General features: G+C 41.9%; 1 protein-coding gene across 18 annotated transcripts in view; it reads left to right on the forward strand.

The window, feature by feature from the left end:
• afdna (afadin, adherens junction formation factor a) overlaps nt 1-23,837 on the forward strand; it is a 100,523-nt gene that overhangs the window by 72,157 nt on the left and 4,529 nt on the right. For 10 of the 18 annotated variants that reach the window (XM_044049416.1, XM_044049421.1, XM_044049417.1 and 7 more), the window contains 14 exons: nt 6,526-6,591; nt 6,698-6,771; nt 8,835-8,953; nt 10,726-10,926; nt 11,603-11,694; nt 11,843-12,043; nt 12,284-12,434; nt 12,517-12,925; nt 13,456-13,712; nt 13,802-14,016; nt 15,075-15,257; nt 17,608-17,643; nt 19,526-19,660; nt 22,364-22,916. In XM_044049416.1, coding sequence (XP_043905351.1) covers nt 6,526-6,591; nt 6,698-6,771; nt 8,835-8,953; nt 10,726-10,926; nt 11,603-11,694; nt 11,843-12,043; nt 12,284-12,434; nt 12,517-12,925; nt 13,456-13,712; nt 13,802-14,016; nt 15,075-15,257; nt 17,608-17,643; nt 19,526-19,660; nt 22,364-22,916 — 2,692 coding nt within the window. Of the gene's footprint in view, nt 1-6,525; nt 6,592-6,697; nt 6,772-8,834; nt 8,954-10,725; nt 10,927-11,602; nt 11,695-11,842; nt 12,044-12,283; nt 12,435-12,516; nt 12,926-13,455; nt 13,713-13,801; nt 14,017-15,074; nt 15,258-17,604; nt 17,644-19,525; nt 19,661-22,363; nt 22,917-23,837 lie in introns of all 18 variants that reach the window. The other 8 variants (XM_044049427.1, XM_044049428.1, XM_044049431.1 and 5 more) reach the window with 4 other exon arrangements.

The following is a 23,837-nucleotide window of genomic DNA, read 5'->3' on the forward strand; positions in this document are numbered from 1 at the left end:
GGCTTTTGGTTGTTTTCATGTTGGAGGATCATATTGAAACTCAAGGATTTCTTCTACTACTTATTATAATTTTTATTATTATAATTTTTATTATCATTATTATTATTGTTGTTGTACGAATAAATCACATTTTTGAGGGCCTGAGCATGCGCAAAACTTTGTGAGCGCATCAGACATGGTGGAAATTTACGTCTGAAAGTGTGGGAAATTGGAAGTGGGAGGAGCTAAAGGAAATGAGAGATTTTATTAGGTAACTCTTCACGTCAACGTTTTTGTTTTCTTCAGTCAGACAGATATCGTGATGTATCGCTTTATGATTGTCTCGTGATATACTGATTATTGCAGAATCGTTGTATCGCGACATTATTGGTATCGTCGACCATGTACCATGTGCTACGCTGTGATTCCCACCCCTACCCTGTTTACTCTCTCTGTTCACATTATTAATCCAAATAATATATTCTTACCCGTAAAAGCAGGATGTTCACTGTGTACAATGCACGTGCAAGGTTGTGTTGCAAAAATGCAAATGTATTGTTAATTTGTGGTTCTGACACTTTTTAACGTCTCTGTGGTGAAAAAGCATGTTGCTAACATTAGAAAAGCTCTGTCGCCTCAGTGTGGCTTTAAATCTGGCTTAAAAAAAACGTCTGCCACGCGTTTAGACTTCTGTCTCGCTTGTTCTCTTTGGCCAACTTCTGAAAACAAAACAAAGGCTGCACCGCTAACTAGGCTCAGGAAAAACGTAAACATTTATAGAAATATCCGCCAATGTCTCCAAGAAAAACCTGAAGTACATGCTTCCGTCCTTGAAATGTATTTGTGTTGAAGCGTCTAAGATTACAGATTCCTCACTTTACAAAATAAAACCTCCTCGAACAGCTGTGAACCAAAAAAGGGAGTGATTGTTGTTATTATATATATTTATTCTCACTGTCTTCTTTTTCCCTGAGTAAGTATTTTTTTAAAGAAGCCTCGTGTTCTGGGGTTGTCAGTTTTAATCCGATAATTGCACGTGATTACCCGTTACACGTGATACTGCGGTTGTACTGAAGTCACTTATTTGCATTTATCAGATTTAAAAAAGCCCTTAAAAATGGTTCTGTCCCGATAGATGCAGCACAATTATGAAAGGAACGACAAACAAGCACCGTCTGAACATGTCCTCACGTGTTAAACCCAACAAAAGTCACAGAAAGTGTGTTTTTACTTGTATTTCTTGCCTCTTTAGGACCTTTTTCTGACTTAAACACTGACCTTGTCTGGACCAGTAGTCCTCGTGAAGACGAAAAAACCTGGTCCTAATGAGGCAGAACGTAATTTCTGAGGAACTCGCTTAAGTTGAAGACCAAGATTTGAAGCACGGTTATGGTTAAGAGTCCTAAAGAGTATACACAGTCCTGCGGGTGTATCTTTTAATTAACCCTTTCATTGATAAGTGGCGTGTGTGTAACCTCAGAGAAGCAGGTTGAGGTGTGGGAACGTTGCTGTAGCTGTAATCTTCTGCCAGTCGGTGTTAGCGGTCATTTCTGTATCGTACATCAGACGCCATGTGACGACCTCTGACCTCTCAGTCTCATGGACTTGCTGGCTGTGTTTTCTTGGTTAAATTCCATATTATTCCACATATAAAATAAACAAGATGCTAAGAACAGTGATTCCTAAAGACTGGGTCGGGACCCACAGATGAGTCACGGGAGATTTTTTTTGGGCCCCACAAACAAAATTGCTGGATTTTCCCCAATATTTATGTATATATGTAATTAGTTTACAATATATAGTTAGTTGCAATATTATTGGTGATATTGTTTTTTGGGAAACACTTAACATATTTAGTTGACTGCTGACTCTCCTGCACCAAAGTCCATTGAGAAAATTGTTGTCTTTAGCTCACAGGGACACAGTACGTGCTGTTCTACTGCTGCATGTGCATGGCAAGTTTTTACCACATAGGTAATCTGAACGAAAGATTTCAAACACTGAATTTACAAAACAACATGTTGAAGGTTATAAATTGAGTCAGCAGTGGATCCAACAACTGCTAATTGCTAAATTTCTCAATGGACTTTGGTGGAGGGAGAGATTTACAAAGTGGGTCAGATGGCACTGGCTTTGGTTCAGTACTTTTATTTAACCACACTTCAACCAAAATACATGACAAAACCAGCTGTTTACAAAGAAACAAACATCGCATCATCATCAAACAGTGGACAGAAATAAAGAATCTCCCCGTCAGCAGTCGGTGGAAACTTAAACCTGAACTTGCAGAGTAAACACTTGTCTTCAATTTCATCTGGTGGACACAAACATGACTTAAATTAATTCTGATAGTTGCTTCCTGGCTGGCGGTTGATGTTTTGTTCACCACAGCACACACCCTGGTGTATTTACTAGCACGGACACGCCCCCCCCACTCCTCCAGAAACATATGTGGCATCTCATTTTGTCTCGACCTCAGCGACTTCCTCTGGTCTGTCCGATGCTCCGCGATGCAGATGCAGTGGATCATGATTTTCAGCTCGTCTGCTCATTTGCGGTCCTGTGTATTAAAAAGCTCTCACACTGAAGGAAAGAATAACATCTTTAAACTCCCACCAGTTTCCCCGGAGCCCGTTTCAGGGCGCTGTGGCTCCGTCTCAAACAGAGGCTCTTTAATGTTTTTCTGTAATGTGCAACAGACGTGAAAACTGTTGAAATGATTCACTGTTCTTCTCTCGTTTTAATGTCACTCGAAGGAAATGCGTGCCTGCATGAATTCAGCCTCATTACACACACACACACACACATGTGAGAAGACAGCTAAAAACATTGTGGGTCAAAGTTTGAAGACCTCTGCTCTTGTCTTGTACTTTGTGAGAAACAAAGTCGGGGATCTGTGGATCATTCATTCATTCATTCACTCACACATTAGATGAGCTCATGTGGACACTATCTTAAGAATATGTCCACTACGTTAGTTTTTATCCCCTCCGTAAAACCACTCGCTCCCCTGCACCAAAGTCCATATAGAAAATCACTGATTTTAACATCACACCACACAGGAGTTGTCTATCCAGCACTGCCTCCATCAGTGTGTCTAAATGTGTTATTTTGTGATTTCCGCACTCGAAATCCTTCATTCGGGTTTTACTCTGTGACACAAACTCACCACAAGGGGCACAGTTTGACCCGCAGTAGACCAGCAGCTTCTGTGTCCCCATGAGCCAAAAACTGTGTTTTTCTCTATGGACTTTGGTAGAGCAAAGTATCAAACGCTGGAATTATTCTAACTTTTAGCCACTTTATTCACACCATCAATAAGGAATTTATACAGGAATTTATTTCTGTGTTTTGTTCTATTCTGTTTGTTTTTTGGCAAAATAAAACCCTTACAAATCAAAAGCTCAGGAATGTATTTGTGTCTTTGATATGAGAAGGCAACACAAAGCTCATTGTTATTTTAAAAAGAAAAACTGGAGTTTGAACTGATATTTATATTCTCCCTCCTCATTGAAAAGTAGTTTCCTGCCGCAGGAACACGCTGATCTCCACCGTTTACAGTCAACAAGAGTCTTTTCTGTCTCACGAAAAGCCTCTGTACATGATCATTATCGTCTCCTTTCGCAAACCATGGGAAATGTTGCTTTCCTTAACTTCATTTGTGACACGGCGTTTTTATGCTGTTGTGAGGACATCCCAGTGTGTTTCAGTTGTTAAGCTAGTGTGGTGACATGGTGTGTTTCAGCTCTGTGATGCAGCATTTTTAAGCTATGGTGGTGACATTATAGTGTGTTTTAGCGCTGTGATGCAGTCTTTTTAAGCGAGTGTAGTGACATTTTGGTGTGTTTTAGAGTTGTGACGCAGCATTTGTAAGGTAGTGCGGTGACATGGTGTTTTAGCGCTGCAACGCAGCGTTTTTAAGCTAGTGTGGTGACATTATAGTGTGTTTTAGCACTGTGACGCAGCATTTGTAAGGTAGTGCGGTGACATGGTGTTTTTAGCGCTGTGACGCAGCGTTTTTAAGCGAGTGTGGTGACATTTTGGTGTGTTTTAGAGTTGTGACGCAGCGTTTTTAAGCTAGTGTGGTGACATTATATGCTTTGATGCTGTGACAGTGTTTTAATGTTGTGGGGACTTTCTGGTGTGTTTTAATGCCGTGGCACAGTGTTTTTAAGCTGTTGTGCGGTCATTGTGGTGTGTTTTACAGTTGTGACACAGCATTTTTAAGCTAATGTGGTGACATTATAGTGTGCTTTGCTGCTGTGACACATTGTTTTAATGTTGCGGGGACCTCCTTGTGTGTTGACGCAGCGCTTTTTAACACTGTGTCATGGCGTGATTTAATGCTGTTGTGGGGACATCCTCGTGTGACACAGCAGTTTAAAGCAGTTCATGAGGAAATCCTGGTGTGTTTTAACATTGTGACATTGAGACACAGCTAGTTTTTAACAGTTGTGGGTGTGACACAGCATCTTTTACCCATAGACTGTATATTTTTCATGGAACCCCCCCTCTACATTTACACATGCTCTACACCACTGCTGTAGCATTTAAAGACTGTCCCACATTTCCACATATTGTCAGTCAAAAATTGAACATGTCAAAGTGCTGCGTTTTCCTTTGAGACTTTCCTGAGCCGGAGTAGCCTCTCTGCTCAGTCAAACAGGATTAGATTATGATTTATAGTTGTGTTCGCTAATCCTCGAGTAACCATAAACAACCATTACGCTGCCTCACCACTTCTGTCTTCACCCTCTCTCCTCCACGGCTGATGAAACAGTTATTAAATGTGACCTGTAAACAGTGAGGGAGCCATTAACCTGAGCGTAACCCCTTCCTCTGTATTGTTTTTTTAGTTTTTTTACGAGGAGATGTGGCTTTACTCGCACGCTCCCGGTGCCACGTCGCCATGTCTGACGAATGGCAGCAATTAGGACTTTATAAAGCAACTTTATAGACACGCTGTGATTCATAATGTCTAGGTTGTGTGTTCGCCATCTGGACCTCAGCTGTGTGTTTTTTTTTCTCTTTTAAACCTGCATTTTAAAAGTAGAAGAAAGTCTGAAATCCCTCCTTTTAGCAGCAACATAAGTTATTTATCTGCGTATCTTCATTTAAAAGAAAAACCTGATAATCTGGGTGTTAAAGTAATATTTACGGCAGCTTTTGAGGAAGATTTTCCCAGAAATGATCCTCTGGTTTCTGGTTCTGCTGGTGCACAAACTTTTGAGGATAAACATGTCAAGATGGTAAAGAAAGCATGTGACGCGTCTGATAACGCGCCAGCAGTAAGAAAAAAAAAAAACAAAACGCCGCTTCCCACTTCACAGAAAAACCACACACACACACACAGAAGCTCTGGACTTGTTTTGACACTGACATAAATCATGTTTTTTTATTTAACTGCACTTTTCATTTCACTGTCGCTCTGTAAAGACGGGATTAGAGTCACGGAAACATAAAGTAAATACAGATTATTTTCCAGTGGTAGGTTGGATTGTTTTGACACAAAGACAAACCTACAGTCGAGGCAGGGAAACTTAAAAGTCACTTGTAAATGTGTTTGACTGTCGTCTTTTTCCCTCCCGTACGTGTTTTGTCTTTTGACATCTTGGTGAACTCATTGCCGCAGATTAAAGAGAGCCAGGTGTTTTCGGGAAAACCTCACTTTTGTGTAATCTCTGTAGTCTGTTCACTGTCCATGCTTTGGAATCTTTGTATATAAACATCTGTGTGTGTGTGTGTGTGTGTGCGTGCGCTTTTTAAATTCCTGGTGGTGCCTCTGTAAAACCGACAGTGAGCAGGAACGAGAGACCGCACAGTGTGAATCATCGCTATTTACTCATATTCATTAAAAACTGATGACAGGAATCAACGACAGAAACACAGTTTCGACGATGCTGTTGTCCAATTTAGCTTCAAGTTGATGTGTGTGGACATTGTCAGGACCAGGAGTCGTCATGGAGACAGAAAACCTGAGGAACTGAGGGAGTTTTGAAGTGATGGTGAGGTTGAGTTGAGTCTTAGAACGTTGGGGACAATGCTTTTTGTGTAGGCCGTCCAAATGAACGGGAGTCAATGCAGAGAATTTTATATGTGACATATCTGTAATGAAACTGTAGTAAATTACCAGCAAAATGACTGTGATAACAGTTTTCATGTTTACATGACTGTCTCTTCATGTCTTTCTTCTGATTTTCAGTTTGCCGGCTAATCCACGATCTCAGTCGAATTAAGACATTTGAGACAACCTCGTCCTTTTTTACTCTTAAACTTCAATGAAAGTAACTCATTTTCTGATGACCCCTGTTTCTTTTGTGCGTGTTTGTTGCTTTTCCAGCTCCGTCTAGACAAAGTTCATGAAATACATTTCAAACAGAGCTTTGTTTCATTTGTTTATTTATTTATTCATTTATTTGTTTAATAAGAACAATGCATTTTAACCTACGGTCGTTCCAAGACAAGAGTACGAACCTGACGAGCTGCACGAAGAGTTTACAGCAATCGTTTATTTACAAGCGCTCTCTGTCTCTGTCTGTGTCTCAGGGTGCTGGTCAGGAGAAGTTGGGCATCTACATCAAGTCCGTGGTGAAAGGAGGAGCCGCTGACATGGTTTGTACAGAAACACTGGAGGTTAAATGATGGATAAATATGAGGGGAGAACATGTATGTACAGTGTGACTCATCCTCTGTGTGTGTGTGTTTGTTTTATCCACAGGACGGTCGTTTGGCTGCAGGCGATCAGTTGTTGAGCGTGGACGGGCGCAGTTTGGTCGGTCTATCACAAGAGAGGTAAGAATGAAACAAGAAAATTGCAGTTTTTGTTGAGCGAGCAACAATTAAGTGAATATTCAACTATTTTAATAGTCAATAACCAGTTTGAGTAATGATTTTTCAGCTTCTTAAATGTGCATGTCCATGGCAACAAAAGTCCTAACTATGAATATACCAACATAATGTGAAAGATGAAGAAGTGAGACTTAATAACATTTAAAAACTGTTAAAATAGGGCTGCAATGATTATTCGATTATTAATCCTTTGACTAAATAAACCATCAATGGTTTCTGTTTTTTTCAGCTTCTTAAATATTTTCTGGCGGGTTTTGCTCCACATTAACAAGGAAATCATTAAAGTTAATATTCTTGGTTTGTGGACAAAACAACATTTTATGGACCAAAAATTAAACAATCAATAAATCAAGGAAACGAGCAACAGATTAATTGATTATAAAAATATGTGAGAGTTGCATCTCTAAAAGGAGCTTCATGTTCTGTCGCGCTGATTACTAAATCCAAAATTTTGATATATGTATTGGTAACAACAGTGCAACTCGTTTCCATTAATGTTTAACTGAATTAAATTTGTGTAAACTGGATGGTTTCGTTGTCGAGTGGCAGTGAAATAGTCTATTTTAAGTTATTTTACATTTAAATAAATCCGGAATTTGGACATCCGGGAGTTGATTTAGAACCATCAAGATCGATGTTTTTCCTCACCACGCCCAGTTGTGACGTCACATGACCACACCTCAGGATTGAGGAAGTGTCACTCTGCAGTATAACCAGTGTTTCTGACAGTTAATCCAGTTCTTCCTCCTCTCGCTCGGCGAGCACAGACTCGATGTGTTCCGCTGTGCGTGTGGAACTGGATCCACGAGTGTTTTTGTTTAATTGCTTCCGTGTGTGAGAATCAGGGAAAAAGCAGCTTATCTCACAGCTCCAGCGTCGTCTGTGACTTTTTCACAGCTTTGTCGTTGTTTACATTTTCATCTTCATTCACACACTTCACATCTGTGTTTAACATATTTTATAAAGTGGATTCTGAGTCTATTTCACCACCGGTTTTCATCACACACGGCTCATTATGTGGTTTAATTGTCCCCTCAGCTATTTACAGAAATACAGAAAGCACCAGCACACGCACTCACAGCCGTCAGCTCACGTTTCATCTGAATTATAAATTGCCCTTTTATCTTAACGTCTTTTAAAAGTCCAGTGTTTAAACTATCTGAATGGTTTATTGACAGAAATTAAGTGTATTACTTAAAGGAAGCATTGTGTAAATGTATAAAATTGCTTTAAAATGAAAGCAATTTTTTATTAATTTTTTTTAAGGCCAAAAATGATGGTTGCCATAGTTGCCATAGAGAGTTGATCAAAGGAGTTGTGTAGTTGATACCGTCTGCTGTCTCGCCATTAGATGTCTATTAGACTATTTCTTACATAAATTACAGTATTTTACAAAAATTGTAATAGAAAGTAGTCATTAAGAATAACGAAGCAACAAATAAGAAGTCCAGCTAAAAGCAGGATAACTTGTATCCACTGCTGCCGGTCCTGCAAAAGAGAGTTCTAATCTCATTTAGTTTTTACTCCTGGTTAAATTCAAGTAAAATGAAAAAAAAGTCACTAAAATAGCAAATATTGTGAAACCATTTTTCACACGTTTTTTATTAAAAATGACAAAGAAAGAAAAGAAATCCAGCTAAGAAGTACATGCACACAGTAAAAAAACAACAACAACGTTCAGACTACATTTTAGAACGATGTTCCAGGACGAGGGATCCAGATGCTTAAATACGCAGCTCACTCTTCTTTTCCTTTACAGTGATGATGTTTGTTTTCATGTTATATTCTTGTAGGTTTGAGTAGTTGTAGCAAGTAGTAACTTACTGCAAAAAAAGACTTCCAAACTCTCTGATTATCCATTACAATGCACATTATTTACAGATCTTAACGTTAATAGAAGAGCGTCAAAAACAGAGGAACAAGCAACGAACTCTGATCAGAAAAACTCTTTCTCTCTCTCCCCCTCTCTCTTTCACTCCCCCTCTCTCTTTCACTCTCCCTCTCAGGGCGGCCGAGCTGATGACGAGGACGGGCTCAGTCGTGACTCTGGAAGTTGCCAAACAGGGCGCCATTTACCACGGCCTCGCCACTCTGCTCAACCAGCCGAGCCCACTGATGCCGAGAGGTGAGACATGCACCTTTTTTATTATTATTATTATTATTATTGTTGTTATTATTATTATTATTCCTGTTCTTTCACTTCACACCATGAACAGCAGGTTCAGACTAAAACTCATGTTTACTCTGTAGTTTACGGTGTTGATGTTTTCATACAGGATAAGTTTAGTCACTGCCGTCATGCTGCCATTTGCAGCCGTGATCATTTCATTTAATAAGCGCTTAATTTAGGACAAATAGGGTTGCAACAAGTGATTGTTTACGTCATCGATTTATCTGTCGACAAGCCATAAAGTGTCAATAAGTGTTGGAAATTATGTTTTTTGTTATATGGAGCAAAAAAACTCCCCATTTAAGAAGTGGAAACCTCTTAAATCAAAGAATTTCATTTAATTGTTAAGAAAACCACTCTGTAACAAATATTACAAAAGTAAATCTTCTTAAACAGTGTTTTAAATGTCACATAATTGTACATTTAATTGACAAAAGAGTAAAAAGAGCTGTGTTTTTTGTGAAGTGGTCATGAATGGACTATTGTGAGTCACATTGATCATTAATGGCAGTAATTTGTGGACGATGGAGTACACTGTGTCCTTGTTGTCAGACTGTGGGACATAATCACCGTCTGTCTGTCTGTCTGTGAGTGAGTTAGACGTATGAACACGGTTCAGAGTTTGCTGCTGCTGCTGCTCTCTGTCTGCTGGAATGTGACCCGAGGTTCATTAAAGGAAGTCTTCTCGCCGGGGTTGTGGGTCTGCGGTGCCGCTCTCTGGCACAGGATGACGCTCACAAACGGGTGTTTCTCCCCCAAATTCTCCCCTCGACCGCAGTGTTTTTCCAGACGGTCCAGGCAGGCAGGCAGACAGACAGGGAGGGCAGTGGAAGCAGCAGACTGTGAGAGACAGTGATGTTCAGGAGTGTAGGAGGAGGCAACAGCAGACGTTCAGGCGGGGAAAAATCACCTGGCACAGAGGCTGAGCCGAGTTTAATCGATTCAAAGAAGTCATTTCCTCACGTTTCAAAAGTCCTTCGTTTCTCTGCGTTGATGATAATACGGTCAATATTGTTGAGTTTTTGAAGACTTCTGCAGCAGCATTTACACATTTTCTCTATCCAAACGTATTTATTTCAAGCGACACCTTGAGATGTGCCATCCTGTGTGACATTTTTAGTGGGACAAGAGACTAATAATTGTCGTAAGTGATGAATCTGTCGATTATTTTCTCGATTAATCCATTAATTATCAATTTCCAAGTCAAGTTTCAAGTCAAACCTTGAAAAGTCCTTAATTAAAGAGGATTTGTGTATTGTGTTGATACGCTTAATATTGAGATATTAGGAAAGACTTTAATCATGTATGTACGAAAATTGAACCAAATTTGAACCAGTTTGGGCTTCAACTAATGATTATATTCATTCACAAGAAGTCTGATGATCATTTTCTGGATTAATGGAGTAATTGTTCGGTTCATGAAACGCTGAAAAATGTCTCTAAATTATGTCTTTTTGTCCTTTTTGGTCCTAGAACAATATGTGATTTTTATTGTGCATTGCCTCGAGGAAATTACTTCACATGTAGGTCGTACTGTGTCACCTGTGTGATAAATCTGCTCGTCCTGCGACAGTTCACGAGCTGGTGTTGCTCACACACACGTGTTAAATCACTTACTATCAAATGTGTGTCGATTAGAGAGACGATTTGTCAGTTCCTGCAAGGAAAAAGTGTACGTTTTCAGAGAGAGTTGAATAATGTCAATGTTTTTTCCTTCCGTCTCGCAGCCGCCGACCGAGGCCGCGACAAGAACGGGAAGCTGCGACCAAAGAGCGAGGGCTTCGAGTTGTACAACAGCTCGGTGCAGAACGGCTCCCCGGAGAGTCCGCAGCCCGGCTGGGACTGTTACCCTGAACCAAAGAAGATGAGCAGCGAAGACCGGCTTCTGAAGAACCGCGCCGACCACCGCTCCAGCCCTAACGTAGCCAGTAAGTCCTGGTGTGCGTGGCTATAGCTCGGAAAACGTTAAAATACTACTGTTATTATTCATACTCTGGTCAGTTTAGTCAGGAAATGTAGCGGAAACGCAGCAAGTTTTACTGTAGAGCTGCAACTAATGATTATTTTCATATCGTCAGTAGTTTTCTTGATTCATCGATTTGTTGTTTGTTCCATTAAATGTTCGTAAACGTCCCCAAACTGTGATTTCTTAGTTATATGGAGCAAAGAAACCAGGAAGCTGGAAAACCAGAAAACTTACAAAAATAGTTGACTGTTTCTATCTGGATTAATAATCGAATAATCATATTACTCCCATATTTCACCAATATTCTGACAAATTCAAATTTGGACCAATTATTGACATTTTATTTAGTTTTCGACCGCCTCTATTATCATCTAGAATCTTAATTTATCCATCAAAACATGATGACATGAGTTTAATGACAGTTTTTACAGATTATTACGTATTTCTTTATCAACTTTGACGTTATTTTGGCTCGTTCCAGCCATGTGGATGCCGGAAGAAAAACTTGCTTCAAAAATAATATTTCTCTTGAGTTATTTTGACGCTCTTTTCTTCTCTAATTAATGGGTTAAGACAGTATTTGGCTGTTTTTATTTGTTAAATCTTTAACTTTAAACTGCGTCGTCTTTTGTCCTCAGATCAGAATCAGAGTCCTGCAGGGAAGGCGGTTTACCCCGGAGGACCCGGCACCAAGATCACCTCCGTCTCCACGGGCAACCTGTGTGCCGACGTGAGTAACCGCACGACTGGAGCCGCTGACGTCCCAGTGAGGAATGTTCCAGCGGAGTGACACTGAACACCCGAGTGTGGAGGACACGGACGATGATTTTTCATGTTGTATTTGATCGTTAATCACCTTTTATTTTGTTCTTCTTCAGGACGAACCGCCGTCTCCTCGTCCTGAAGCGTATCCCATCCCCACGCAGACCTACTCCAGAGAGTACTTCACCATCCCGGCCTCCAAGAGCCAGGACCGCGTCGTTGTCGGCCCCGGCCAGGCTCCTGGGCAGCACTGGCAGGGCATGGACGACAGAGTAGAGCGCCTCCCTGTGGTCGAGAACATCCACAACAGCATGCAGGTAGAGCACAAAGAAAAGTCAAATTTTATTTGTTTATTTATGTTTTCAGTGTCTTTGTGCATGACTAAATGGATCCAGGCCAAAGTTACATGACTTTTCAAGTATTTTGGTTTAAAAAGGAATTAAATGAAATTCAGTGACCTTCTAAAACATTTGATTCTACTTTTTACGGGGCCAGAAAAATTGGGTGTCTTTGGGAAAAGATTGAAACTCTTCTTCTTCTTCTTCATGTCTTTGCAGCGGGTGAACCACTCTCAGGAGGATCTGTATCCTCCACCAGGGGGCATGAGGCCAGACGAGCGCATGCAGCCACACTACCAGCAGGACTACCAGCACCGGGACCTGGACTACCAGCACAGAGATCTGGACTATCCGAGAGGTCCACCAGGAGGTAAGAGAGGAGTCGCTGTGTGAGTCGGGGGACAGCTGTGAAGAGACATAAATGTGTCATCAAGTGTCCTCTGTGTCCACAGGTGTTGTCGGTCCAGACCACTGGGCCCCGCAGCCGCAGGTGTCCTCCTCGCTGGAGTCGTCCACGTCCAGCCAGGAGCACCTCAACTTCTCGGCCTCCTCGTCCTCATCCAACAAGGGCGGGAACCAGAAGACTGGGCCGGGCCGGTGGAAGACGCCCAACGCCCCGCACGCCGTCCCGCCTCACACTGTCCAGCAGCCTTCGCGCTCTGACCTGCCCCCACCTCCCCCGCCGCCGCCGGCTCCGTACCCAGATGCCTACGACCCATACGAGCCTCAGTCCGAGCTGCCACTGCCTCCGCCTCCCTCTGCGGTCACGCCTGCCGCAGCTCAGCAGGTGGCAGACCGCAAGAAACGCGAGGAGCAGCAGCGCTGGTATGAGAAGGAGAAAGCTCGACTGGAGGAGGAGAGGTAAAGTCGTTAACATTAATCTTGGATGGCTTTTGTTGCAGTTGATGGTTGTTTATGTATTCATCATCTTTCGCTGGGAACACGCTCTGTCAGGCAGTACTATCAGACCTGACTGTTTGTGTATATGCAGCAGCAGAGAAGAAGTGTTTATCCCGTCAATGACCGGGTTTTTGAGCCATAAAAAATCTCTTCTGAAACGTTTTCACTAGTACTTCTTTAGCACGGCATGGCACATTTTTTTCCCGCTTTTCCATGAGTGACAGCACCTGTTACTTTTTTTAGTACCGGCTCTGGCGTGGTTCCAAAGTCGTCAGACTGCCTTCCGCTGATTGGTCATTTTTCCTTTCACCACAACCTGTCTAGGCAGATGGCCTCACATGTTTGTCAGTCTGGTTCTGTCACAGATTTCTTCTTCTGTTTAAAGGGAGTCAAGTCACGTTTAATTAAAAGTTAGGCTCTGCAGTTTTAACACTTAAGAATGTAGCGATAATAACTTAGACGCTTGATGCTAACGGTGGTTATTTCCCCAGGGAGAGGAAGAGGAGGGAGCAGGAGAGGAAGTTGGGTCAGATCCGGGCCAACCCGGTCATGCCGGTCCAACCTCACAACAACGGAGGAACCCTGCCTCCTCCTCACCACCAGCAGCCGCCCATGGCTTCTATGGCTGCGCCTCAGCCATATCTGCCCCCACACCCTCAACCCCAGCCGCCCCCGCCCAGACCGGAGAAGCTGTCCAGCCTTCCTCGGTCAGCCATTCCTCCACCTGCCAGCGCCTCCAACCCTGCAGGTAACACAAGTTCCTCCAACAAAAACGCAAATAAAGCCACGGGGAAAATCAAGTTTTGAGGGAATAACGAGACGTGACGTGATTTGCAGGAATGGACACGGTGATCCGGGAGCTGCTCCCGCAGCAGCAGCCGCGCACCATTGAGCGGCGAGACCTGCAGTACATCACCATCAGCAAGGAGGAGCTGACGTCCAGCGACAGTCTCTCCCCGGACCCGTGGAAGAGGGACGCACGCGAGAAGGCAGAGAAGCAGCAGCAGCTTCACATCGTGGACCTGCTGGACAAGGAGATCCAGGAGCTGCAGGTGAGCTCACGCTAAACAAGCAAACACAGGAAGAACGTCTTCCGAAATCGTAAGATGTGGACGAAACAGAGCAGTACCACCAGATGACCATTGGGGGGCAGCAGTGTGACCAACAGCTAAGTTTGAGAAACTCGACAACAATTTGTCAGATTTTGCCGCTTTACATTATCACAAACACCTCCCCCAGGACCTCTCAGCTCTGTGCTGCCCCCAAGTGGACGTTCAGTTCGCATATGCTGCATGCACCAGTCTTTAGAGGTTGTTTTAAAGGACTAGTCTGACATTTTGATGCCCCTTTAATGTCAAGTATTGTATATTCTGAATATCTGGAGTCAGCTGACAGTGCTAGGCTGACTGTTAGCCCTGGTTTCCCAGTCTTGATCTGTATTTTTATGATTTATCGGCACATAAGAGTGCACCGATAATCCCCTCATCTTCTCCTGGATTAAAAAATAAAAAGTTCTCATAATGTTCAAGTGTTATAGGGCTTTATTTTGCATTTGCAGTCATTTGTTGTCATAAATATCTTAATTCTTTTTCAGGTTTTGTTAACATTTAAACAGTCGTCACCTGTTCAATTGTTAGTAATATTAATTACTTAAAAAACTGATTATAGTTTTGTATTTATTGATTGGTCTGTCTGCCGTTTGAAAAAATAATGTTTTAATAATTGATTTAATTGTTTTTATCATTGAAAACGTCATCTAATCATAATAAGATGATAATAAGGTGTAAATTTGAAGTTCTCCCTTCATTCTCGTCCTCCAACGCCATGTGTGGTTATTGCAGTAATTTCACTCGTGCTGCTTTATATATGTGTTAAAATGTTCACATTTCAAATTTCACACACAAAATCTAGTGTTCATGTACAGTACACACTAGTTGTTAGTACACTATTTTAATGTGTAGTAAACTGTAAATAACTGCTGATATTGAAAGTTATTCTGGAAAAATGGGCAAAAGCACTTACTCACGGGACATTTTCTGGCCCTTTTATGGTTAAAATAAGCAAAATAGTCTTAGAAAAGTTTTTGAAAACGTTTATTTATTTTCTCCAGGCCAAGCCGGAGCGGACAGCGGAGGAGAGCGACCGCCTGAGGAAGCTAATGCTGGAGTGGCAGTTTCAGAAGCGGCTGCAGGAGTCAAAGCACAGCGACGAGGACGACGACGAGGAGGAGGACGATGAAGACGTGGACACCATGATGATCATGCAGAGGCTGGAGGCCGAGAAGAGAGCCAGGGTGAGACGGGCAGTGGGGGATGAGCTGGGAGGGAGGGAGGGAGGGAAAGAAAGGCGTTCACAAATGAAAACATCTGTCACAGGAAATCAGACGGGGGAAAAGTGATTCCTCTGTGACAGCGCCCCCTTTATGAATGTCCTGCAATGTGCATCTGCAACATGCTTCTCATCGCTTTGCCATGCTGAGCTGCTTAAATCTGATTGGCTGGAGGGGCTGGAGGGAGGCGGGGTCCGAGCAATTTTGCTCATGCTGCATTCACATCATATGACACTTTCTTATATCAGTGTATCAATAAAAAAATTGAACACAAATTTTAAAAAGAAAATAAATATAATCAATAAATAGTTGTGCATAAAGTGGTGAAAGTGAAAATGACAATATGTTTATATTTTTTCCCTCCCATATGATGTAAATGCAGCATAAGTGTCGTGTTGCATAGCAACAGCGTCTGTGGTCAACGAGCTTCTCAGCGTCCTGACGACGTCTTTATTTATGTTTGTTGATTTCTGGGTAATTTGAAATGTTTTATTCGAATCTGTGAGGGTCTGTGGTTGATGAACTGAACTGAATATAAATGATCACGTCATCCCAAGTGATACATGGACGTTTTCTGTAGTGAAATGATTTAAAAATCCCCTTTAACCTTCATGCAATTTGAGTTTAGGTTAATCATAACCAGTATAAATCAATTTAATCCATAATAACTCATGTTTTTTTATACACAGCTGGAATTTGAATTTATAGGAATAAAATTAAAAAACTCCTAAAAGAGCTGCAGTGTAGCTTTAAAGGTCCAGTATGCAACATGTGAGCACCACGCGTCAACAGTGCAACGGAAAAAAACTGACTACAAATTTTAGCTGCTGATTATTTTAATTGTCGGTTAATTTGTACAACATCTTGGGTTAAAAAAAGAAAAGAAAAAAATGACATGGAAGGCGCCCTCTGCTGGACAACTTGGTAACTACTTAAAACTGACTTTGTAGCACTTCTAGGCTGTATAGTTTGAACTCAAACTATTTTTTTTATATTATGGATTAATTATCTCATTTTCTGATGACGGGTTAACTACCAGAAAAGAGATTTCATGCCAGACCAATATTAACCCTTGTTTTAACTCTTTTTTTAGCCAAAGAATAGCGAGGAAAATCATTTTCGGGTAATCTTCACAGTGAATTTTGCAGTTTTAAAAGTATGAAACACTTCAGCATCAGTGGATTTGATTTAACAACACTGTTAAATTAAAATTGTTAAATTCTACTTCTGTGTTAGTTTTTTAACTATTAAAAAAACACTAGTTTTAATCTGTTGTGTTGTTAACCTGCTGTTAACACATAGTTCCAAAACAGCAGATGAATAATTCCAACATCATGGGAAGTTTTCAAATGCAACAACACGTCAAGTATTTTTATTTATAAAGGTAATACCGTAAATTTCGGCCTATTGAGCGCACCTGACTACAAGCCGCACCAGCTAAATTTTAAAAGAAAATACATTTTGTACATATCTAGGCCACACTTGAATATAAGCCGCATGAATGAATGATGAATGAGTGCGCGTGACGAGCACTGAATGATGCGTCCGTGATCACGAGTGGGCCACGGACGAAAGTGGGCCCACCTCTAACGCCGCGTATGGTTGTAACATGAGATATTTACATAGAAAGATGCTACACGGAAGTTTTTCGTTGTTGTTTTTATTAAAACAACGTAATTTACACACAGGGTGAACATGCATGCGTGTTTAGAAAATAAAACAGCACCAACACAGCATCAACACGCCTGGATGGTTAGAAAATAAACCCTGCACCAACACGACAGTAAGACGCCTGGTTAGAAAAGAAAACACTTTAGCCTACCAGAAAAGTCATTGGTCGCTATCTTCTTCTTGCACACTAAAGCCACTGAAGTCTTCATCTTCAGCGCATAATCTTTCCCCGCGTCCGTCTCACTTTTGCGTTTCCTGCTAGAGAGTGTCCCCCGGTGGCCGTTAGCCAGTAAAAATCTCTAAATTGGCTGCACCGTTGCATAGGCCGCAGGGTTCAAAGCGTGGGAAAAAAGTAGCTGCTTATAGGCCGAAATTTACGGTACTTGATATTTATATATATAATATTTGAGTCACTGATCAGAGCAGTGGAGAAAAAAACCAACAACAATGTTTTCACGTTACTGTTTGTCCTCCCTCTCCTTTCTCTTATTTCTGTATTTTCTCCTCAGTTCCCTCCCTTTTTTTTTGCTTATTTTTAAATCCTCCACAAATCCTTCCTTTTTTCAGTATTTGGGTAACTTCCTTTCCTCCCTCCTTATCTCCTCCTCTCACTCTTTCTTCTTCTTCTCTTGTTCTTCAGCAGCAGACTGCTGTCCCAGCTATCTCTGTTCTAGACTTGGTATGTTTTTCCTGTTAATGACGAGTTTCCTGTCCCCCCCCCTCACCCCCTGCCCCTTACATCACTTCCTGTTTTCTGTCTGGGCTGCGCACCTGCCCCGTGTTTCCTCTCTGTCCCTCTCCACCCATCTGGACTATTGTTGTCGTTTCATGCAGGGGAGGGAGGGAGGGGTTGGGCGGGTGTGTGTGAGGTCATGGAGGTCATGGAGAGGTCGTACCTGGGAAGCTTTGATGTCGTCGTGGCTGGAGACGCTGCTCCGTCCTCTCTGTCCGCTCAAAAACAACTGCCAAACCTTTTCAAATACGCTGGTGTTTTCTCTGGGAAAAAACAAACCGATCCCTGTTTTTCCAGAGACCAGCTGAAGGTCAGCAGTGATGTGTTGTTGAGTGCACACTGAGGAGGCTCCTGCATGGCTGCGATCATTAGGGTGAAATCCGTGCATGACGGGTTCCTGTTTTTAGCTTCCTGCGCCGCCTGAGCAGTCTGTGATGTTGTCTGGTCATGTGTTCACTCATTCATCCATTTATTCATTCATTCATTCGTTTGTTTGCCTGTGAAGAGCCTACACTCTTTCATGTGTAAGTTTTAATTAAAGGGTCTGTTCACCAGATTTATTTCATGTTTTTTTCCAGAGCAACAGTGAAGTTAAAGCTCAACAACATCACAAAGTTCAGTCAAAAATAATCACAATTACTGCAGATATTTATTTATTATTGAGGCAAGAAAACAGGTCACATTGATATTTACCATCACTGGATGATTAAAAATAACTAAATAATAGTATTTTTAGACTGGAATAACTGGAATTATTGGTTTCCACCCTTTTGATGACTAAAAAGACCTTAAATCATACGTCTACTTAGACTGGTTCTACCTAAGACGCTGTGAAGAGGAAGATTTTTAACATAACTACGTAAATTTTACAAACAAACAACAAAAAAGGAATCAATCGTCTTTGTTTTTAGGCTTCTTATTTTTATTTTGTTAGTCATTTGTTGACATTAAAGCTTGACAAGTCTGACTGTTAAACATCAGTGTGCGATAGAGGGCATTTCAAAGAATTTTCAAAATAAAAGCGCTGTGTTTTGATGTGAAACTCTGTATGCGGTTCAATAAAAACTTTAAAGTTTATGATGCAAAATTAATGAATAAATACAAAAAAAGAAAACCCAGATATTTAATATTTTATGATATTAAATAGTCGGGACGCAAGTTTGAGACCTCTGATTTAAATATAAAGTCATAAAATTGGAACACCACCATCGCTGTGATTCTGCAGACGTCTGCGTCAGCCCAGATTTGTTCTTTTCTAATAAAAAAATGCTTTAATTATGCTTCATCTCACTCTGTGAATAAAGGTATAAAAGTACCTGAAATTCTTTTGTACTTTTAATAAAATAATAATTGTTGTGTTGTTACATAGACATAGTTGAACTGACCCTTTAATCCTGGTCCAGATTGGGGGAAAGGGTGCGTTTGTTTTGTGCATCGTCACCACATTTCACTGGGTTTGTGTCAGTGACGGTGACAGTGTTTCGGGTGCGTTTGATTTACACCATCAAGTCCCTGATGAAACCAAATCAAACGCACATGAAGGAGCTGAATAATAATAATGTTGTTGTTGTTTTGCTCTGGTTGCTGTTGTTGCATGTTGTTGTTGCTGCATGATCAGCAGTGTGTGTGTGTAAGTGTGTATTTGCAGTGCACACAGCTCCTCCCGTCTGGAGCAGCCTCGTAAGACGTATCAAACGACGTCACGTTGAAACAAAGTGCAGATCGACAGTGATTTAATGTAAACGTGTTTGTGAATCACAGGCGATTTACGTCGTACTCATTGTTGTCCTGTGTTCTTGTGTGTGTGTGTGTGTGTGTGTGAGATCAGTTGCAGGACGAGGAGCGGCGGCGTAAGCAGCAGCTGGAGGAGATCCGTAAGCGCGAGGCGGAGGAGCGAGTGAAGCAGGAGGAGGAGCGGAGGTGGAGGGAGGAAGAGCGAGCGAGACGAGAGGCTGACGAGAAGGTCGGTTTGTCTGTCGTCAGTCACATCGACTGTTGATGTCGTATTGATTATCGAGGCTGAACAGTTCTTCAAAAATTTATCGGAAACTGCAAAATATGACGTACGATTTTACAGCTCTGCACAAATATCACACAGTTATCGTTTTAAATGTGTTCTTCAAATCAAAAGAGAATCGCAATTGCAAATTCAGTCAAAAATAATCACCATTAGATATTTATTCAAACATGAGCCACAATCATCACTGGTTGATTTTTACTTTTTAGTTGTTTTATGTGAAACACACCAGTGAGTTTGTTCATTTAAATCAATTATATATTTATATGTGATAAAAAATAGTTAAACCCATCAATTTTCTCCCGCATTGGCCAAAAGTAGAAAAACACCTTATTTACATCCATGATTTTAGATATTGATGACATAATGTAAACATATTTGTTATATGTTGGTAAAACTCTTAACTATTCCTCACGTTGTTTTTATTTAAAAAGTGGATTAAATGACCCTGTTTTTGTTTTTGTGGTGCCATAGAACTGAATTCTACAAATAAAATTGGTATTTTTCTAGTGGTTAACCATGAGTAAGATTAAATAACAAACAACAGTTTCCAAATCCACTGCCCTGTATGTTATAGAAACTATAAATTAAATTTATATTAAATTAAATTAAATTAAATTAAATTAAATTAAATTAAATCATTTGTATTTTAATCTATAGTAAGTTAGAGCTGTTTATTTATATACATATATATGTATATGTATACATACTGTATATGTATACAAATATGTATATATATTAAAATTAAAGCACAGGTGCATTTTTAATCAACACGTGGTCCGATCTGGTTTCCAGACATCCTCCCATCTGTGTGTCCCAGTGTGTCAAATCAAACATACCCCCAGTGTTTTTCTTTTTTTTATCACAATGTCATTAAAATGTGAAGTTAAAGACCAGATTAAACTAGATTAAACCAGATCCAGTTGTTTAAAAAATGAAAGATATTAACATCAGTCAGGAGATGATTTGTAATATTTCATGATAAAAATGTGTTGTTGTTTTTATGATGATGTCATGATGATGTTTCCTGGTTGTTGTTGTGTCATGTGACGATGTCCAGTTGCATGACCTCATCCTGTGCACCCCCCCTCCCCTTTGTGACATGTTGCCGTTGTCATGTGACTGTGACGTGCTCCCTCCTCCCACCTACAGCATGGGACTCCCATCGTGTTGTCGTTGTTGGTCGTTGTTGGTGTTTTTGTCAGGAAGTTCAGAGGATTGTTTTTGTGCGGTTTTGTTCTTAATTTGATGATTATTATTGTTATTATTATTATTATCGTTTTGTTACCATTTCCATCATCGCATCACATCCGATCAGGGAATGTTGCCACCCCCCCCCATGTTTTATATTCACACACACACACACACACACAGATCTAAACCCAGCCTTCAGTCATCCATTCATACTCAGAAACCCTGTCATTCAAACACCCTCTAATCCCAGTTTCTTCAGATTACCACCGGGCTCTGCTTCAAGCATCACTGAGAAAAAAAAAAGGAAAAAGAGAAGCAGATTAACGTGCGAGTCCTCAGAATGACGGGAACCACAGCGAGGATAATCTGAAACATCACAAGGTGGAAGCATGGGAGCCGAGCTCCTAAACCAGAACCAGAACCAGAAAAAACACATTCCTCCAGCGTAGAGTAGATCCACAGGCTTTTCCCTCACGTGTAGATGAAAGTGGAGAGCGTTTGAGCTGAAGTAGGAAAACAAAACCCTTTACCCACACAGTGACGACTTAAAGAAAACCACACACACACATATGGACGTACATATATACACACGCAGTGAGTGTGGAGAGAAGGGGGGATGGTGGTCGACAGGGTGGTCCAGGCCCAACGCTCCTCCAGATTATTCACATTCAGGATTGTTGTCGGGAAGTTTTTGTGCCAGAATTTTCCACTTTTAGTTTTAGAGTCCCACGTTTGTGTAAGTCCACCTCAGAGAAATGGACGTAGCGGAAAGTTGGAAGTTTGAATGAAAATTAGCTTCTCGGTGACTGTTATTCTACGACTTAATGGACTTAATCTCAAGTTTTAGCTCCGCTTCAGAGAGATAATCGGAGCCTGGGTATAGGTGACGTGTGTGAGGTCAAAATCTGAATCTTGACACCTGATAATGGGAGTTTGTTTTGTTCGCTGAAGGATTTTCGTAGATTTTGTTTTATAAAATTTGTGGCTGTAGACAAGGTTTGAATTAGCGCAGGTTTGAAGTAGCTCAGGTTTGAATTGGCTGAGGTTTGACTTAGCTCAGGTTTGACTTAGCTCAGGTTTGAAGTAGCTCAGATTTGTATTAGCTCAAGTTTGAATTGGCTGAGGTTTGAATTAGCTCAGGTTTGAGTTAACTCAGGTTTGAAGTAGCTCAGGTTTGAATTAGCTGAAGTTTGAATTAGCTGAAGTTTGAATTAGCTCAGGTTTGAATTGGCTGAGGTTTGACTTAGCTCAGGTTTGAAGTAGCTCAGATTTGAATTAGCTCAAGTTTGAATTGGCTGAGGTTTGAATTAGCTCAGGTTTGAATTAACGTCCTGTGAGTCCTCGCCGGTGTGTAGCGTTATTGCCTTGTCAAATAGATCCTCTGCTGTAGCGACAGTCAGTGTCGGTGAGAGCCAATGAGGGTGGAGCATAACTAACAAGTTGTCCCTCCCCCAGAGGAGACAGGAGGAGGAGTACTACACTCGCCTGGAGGCCGAGCGGCGCCGGCACCACGATGAGGCCGAGAGGCAGCTGCTGACCCCCGACGAGCCGGCCGGTCTGTACCGGCCCCCGCTGCCCCGGGACTACCAACCCCCCGCCCCTCAACACCCTACTAACATGCCCCCACCCCCACAGAGAAACACTTCCTACCTCAAAACCCAGGTCGCCTCCCCCGACACGCTCTACACCGCCAAGTTTGTCTCCTACGCGGGCGACGATGAAGACGAGGAGGAAGGCAAGAAAGCCTACAGAGCCGGGAACGGCGGCGGCAGCGTGCACTCGGGTCAGGCGAAGCTGTCGGCCACGCGGAAGTCGTACGGCGACCTCCCGGCCAACGTCTCGCCCAATCACGGCAGGCCGCAGCCGCCGCCCACTGCGCGCAAGCCCCGCCCGCTTTCCGACGGCATCTTCCTGTCCGGCTCGTTCCAGCCGCCGGTCCACAACTCCAACAGTACAGGTCCCCCCCTCCCCGCCAAACCCGGCTCAGTGGCCCCCGGAGGCCTTAAAGGTAGACTCCGAGAGAGAGAGAGGAGGGAGGAGTCAAGGCTCGCCACGGCGCCCTCTACAGCTCGCAGACCCCTCCCTCTCACTCATCCATCTCTCCATTTACTTCCCACTCCTTCATGGTTTAGTTTTCCCGTAGTGAGTGAGGTGTTCTGTCCTTTCATTTTCCACCGTCTTTACTTTTTAAAGTGTTTTAAATTTTACATGTTCATTTTTGTCGCCATTCATGTTATTTTTATGTGTAAATTTCCCTCCTTTTTTTCCCCCCCTCCACGTCAATCAGATTCTTCGTAATTTATTCAAATTCAGTTTTTTATGTTTGTTTGAACACCTCCTTCTGTAATGATTTATTTTTTCCTTCCTCCAATCACATCCCCTCCTCCCCGATCAATCGGCTCGAGCCAAAAAAACAGAAAAAGCAATCGATAAATCCCGCTCAGAGCCAATCACAGTACTGTTGGTGTTGTCGCTCGCCGCCTCCTTCTGTGTCTGGTTGGTTGCTGCTTGGGGATGTGGAGGAGGGCGGGGCCTGCCGCCTGCCCCCACCCTCCTCCCCGCCTCTTCCCGCCCCGTGGCTCTGCTTAGCGGTGTTGGCTTTAACGGGAAGGAGACGCAACCATCGGCTTATCTCACTCACACCAGGCAAAAATAATCCCAGCGCTCATCTCGCAAACATTTAACGTCTTTGTCTGCGGACGTTTAAAAGACGACAGCGGTGTCGGAATCACTTATCGACTGTACGTCGAAAGTTTTAAGATATACTCCATTCTCCATCTGAATAACATAACTTTCTCAAAATCACACAAAGAAACAGCAACAATCATGAAATTCTGACAAATGTGACTTTGTTTAAGCTTTTTTTAAAAAAATATTTTATTCACAAAAAGACAAAGTATCAACAGAAGGAAAATAGAAGCTTCAGTGA

The sequence above is a fragment of the Solea senegalensis genome, linkage group LG17 (assembly GCF_019176455.1).
Source record: "Solea senegalensis isolate Sse05_10M linkage group LG17, IFAPA_SoseM_1, whole genome shotgun sequence".
In the NCBI taxonomy this organism is placed as follows: Eukaryota; Metazoa; Chordata; class Actinopteri; order Pleuronectiformes; family Soleidae; genus Solea; species Solea senegalensis.